This window comes from Anopheles darlingi, chromosome 2 (genome assembly GCF_943734745.1).
Source record: "Anopheles darlingi chromosome 2, idAnoDarlMG_H_01, whole genome shotgun sequence".
Classification (NCBI taxonomy): Eukaryota; Metazoa; Arthropoda; class Insecta; order Diptera; family Culicidae; genus Anopheles; species Anopheles darlingi.
The window spans coordinates 79,683,557-79,686,056 of NC_064874.1; the positions used below are offsets into that span (position 1 = coordinate 79,683,557).

Genomic DNA, 2,500 nt, shown 5'->3' on the forward strand with positions numbered 1-2,500 from the left:
AATCGATCGATGGTTTTGAGTAGCAGAGCAAGTGTAGCGCATAATTTGGCGTGTCAAAACTTACCGAAGCCAACCAAACACATCAAGATAAGGGCCTGAAAACGATGGAGCGCCGAATTGGGATTACAGCAGGCGGTAGCGCCACATCCCGTCAGTCGCTCGCTTAGCTCATCGTCATCGCTGCGTCTTATGAGCCGGGCCGTGCTGGGCTCATCGGTATCCGTATCCGCCTGCTGCAGGATCGGTTGCCGTGCCTCATCCTCCTCGTACGGACGAGGCATTCTTCCGGATCTACGGTGGAACAGGAAGGAGGGTACACTGATTATGCTTCGGTGTGATTCACAGCAGAACTACGCGGGTATCGGGAAAACAACAAAGGAACGGGTCTGGTCTCTGGTCAAATAAGAAACTGCTGCCTATGCGGGCACTCGGGGTGACTAAAGCGAGGCGACCCACATCCGCCTCGTTCCTACGAACTGCCACAAGTGTGTGTTGTGTGTGCGGGATGTGTGCCTAGAATTACGCCCCGATTTTGCGCTATCAGCAACTAATAAACGCTGGCGTCCCACCACAGGTCACTTTCTTTGTCCAGCGGAGGTATTAGCGGAGGGGAGCAAACTATTTTTCGCGATTCGTTACTCACCAGTCCTAAGGATTATTCGAAGAAAGTAATGTTTATTGGTTGTGTAAATAATGTTTTTAAGTTTAACACCCGCGCTCGTTTTGTCTTGTTGGAGAATCTTCAGGGGGTGGGGGTGACTGCGAATTGCGCTCTTCCCTCTTTGTCACTCCTCTACGCGCCGTCTCGCTCACACGCTTTTTGGCAAAACAATGCTCGTTTACAACCAATTGCTCCCTTCCGCACAACCATATGTCATCAAAATTTTGTACGGAAATTGATGAAAAATATAATTCTTAGTACGTGTAATGGTAGATAAATGAATATTGTAACATTTCAAACAAACACATTCAGTCATTAACGCAAATTGAAGCTTTGCAAGAGACTCAAAAATCTACACGAAATCGATCCGCTAGTGAAAACAAATTCCTACACCCATGAACGAAAAAAAACAGCAGTCAGAAATCACATAATTGCTGGATTACAAAATGGATCACTGCGCGATAATTTTCCAAAGGAATTTATGTTCTTTTTGTAATTTTGTGCAGAATTTCCAACAATTGTTTCACGTGTGAAGCTGGACCCGTTATCCGCATGGATTCTGTGTTTACCGAAACTGTCGCGCTCAGTGTCCCGGATGCTTAAGCGCAAACAATCTACGTGTGCAGCAGCTGCACGGAACAACAAATAAAACTTTTGTTCAACTCCTAACACAGGATGGCCGACCTAAAACGAGATCTGGACGAATATCTTCTTCTGCAGGCGGATCAGAAGAAGAGCTTCAAACTGGAAATGCCGAAAATCCCCTCGATCCCCGCTCCTGGCCTCGTCGGTAAGCTGTTCGGTCGCAATCAAGAACCAGAGGCCAACAGTTGGCTCAAAGATACCCAGGACACTTGTTGCCCCAAGCTGGTAAGGATGCCCGCGACGATCGATTGGCCAGAAACTTCCTGACGCTCGCCTTCCGTTCCCTGTTTCATTTCAGTCCCGGATACAGCGGATCGTTGGGTTTGTAACGTGTATGGGCCTTGGAATCTTCTGCATGATCGTGTCCACGTTCTACATTCCCGTGCTAATACTGAAGGCGCGAAAGTTCGCGCTGCTGTACACACTCGGTAGTGTTTTCTTCATCATGAGGTAAGATCCCTTGCGAATGATCGTCCTCCACGCACCTCCAACGTGTCCGTTTCTGTTGTTTTAGCTTTTCGTTTTTGAGCGGATTTGGGGCCATGTTCAGACAGATGTTTTCCCGCGAACGGGTAGCGATGTCGATCAGTTATACGTGCTGTCTCATAGCTACTCTTTACTTCGCGATGGTGGCTCAGAGCACTGCCCTCACGGTGTTATTTGCGGTGGCACAAATTATTACTTTACTCTGGATGATCCTAGCCGCGGTTCCGGGTGGCATGAGTGGCGTAAAGTTCTTCGGTAGCTTGTTCCGCAGCTCGGTATCCAACACGTTGCCGGTGTAAGAGCTGCCGTAGAACGAAAGAAGGCTCTTGTGTGATATATGTTAGGGGCCGTGTTAGTGCGCTGGAGAGAACAGAGATTAGGATTACAGCGCACCGCTTTGACCGCCTGGGCTGGAGTTGGCCGCTGGGCGTTACGTATCAGAAGGAATTTTGCCACGAATTAGTTTACGAAAACCAGAAAATAAGTATTTTCTCAACATCCCAAAAATAAAATTTCAATATTACAACGTTCCTAAAGGTATCCGTTCGAACGCTTATCATTTTATCAAAAGGGAAATTGAAAAAAATCACATTTTGACCAATGAGGCTCTCCCATAGTACTGGGAACGCACGATTTTGACGGCTGTTTGATGGTAAATAAAAACCCGAGAACAAAAAATCACAAAAAAGCGAAAGTTTCCGTTTTAGC

General features: G+C 47.1%; 3 protein-coding genes across 4 annotated transcripts in view; 2 read left to right on the forward strand and 1 right to left on the reverse strand.

Annotated features, from left to right (window-relative positions):
- The window catches only part of LOC125960064 (major facilitator superfamily domain-containing protein 1-like), a 3,559-nt gene extending 2,767 nt beyond the window's left edge, over positions 1–792 (reverse strand). The window contains exons 1-2 of the mRNA XM_049693232.1: positions 644–792; positions 65–291 (exon numbers count right to left, since the gene is read on the reverse strand). Coding sequence (XP_049549189.1) covers positions 65–281 — 217 coding nt within the window. The 5' untranslated portion in view covers positions 282–291; positions 644–792. The remainder of the gene's footprint in view (positions 1–64; positions 292–643) is intronic.
- A 486-nt stretch (positions 793–1,278) lies between these two features.
- Positions 1,279–2,322, forward strand: LOC125960114 (vesicle transport protein SFT2C). The gene is made up of 3 exons (XM_049693319.1): positions 1,279–1,531; positions 1,605–1,756; positions 1,821–2,322. Exons 1-3 carry the CDS (start codon positions 1,337–1,339, stop codon positions 2,089–2,091), a joined length of 618 nt encoding a protein of 205 aa, XP_049549276.1. The 5' UTR covers positions 1,279–1,336; the 3' UTR covers positions 2,092–2,322.
- Positions 2,323–2,464: 142 nt separating this feature from the next.
- The window catches only part of LOC125960099 (coiled-coil domain-containing protein 28B), a 1,969-nt gene continuing 1,933 nt past the window's right edge, over positions 2,465–2,500 (forward strand). Inside the window, exon 1 of one of the 2 annotated variants that reach the window (XM_049693293.1) lies at positions 2,465–2,500. This exon is cut by the window's right edge and continues 332 nt beyond it. The gene's annotated coding sequence lies outside the window, so the exon portion shown is untranslated. The other variant, XM_049693292.1, reaches the window with a different exon arrangement.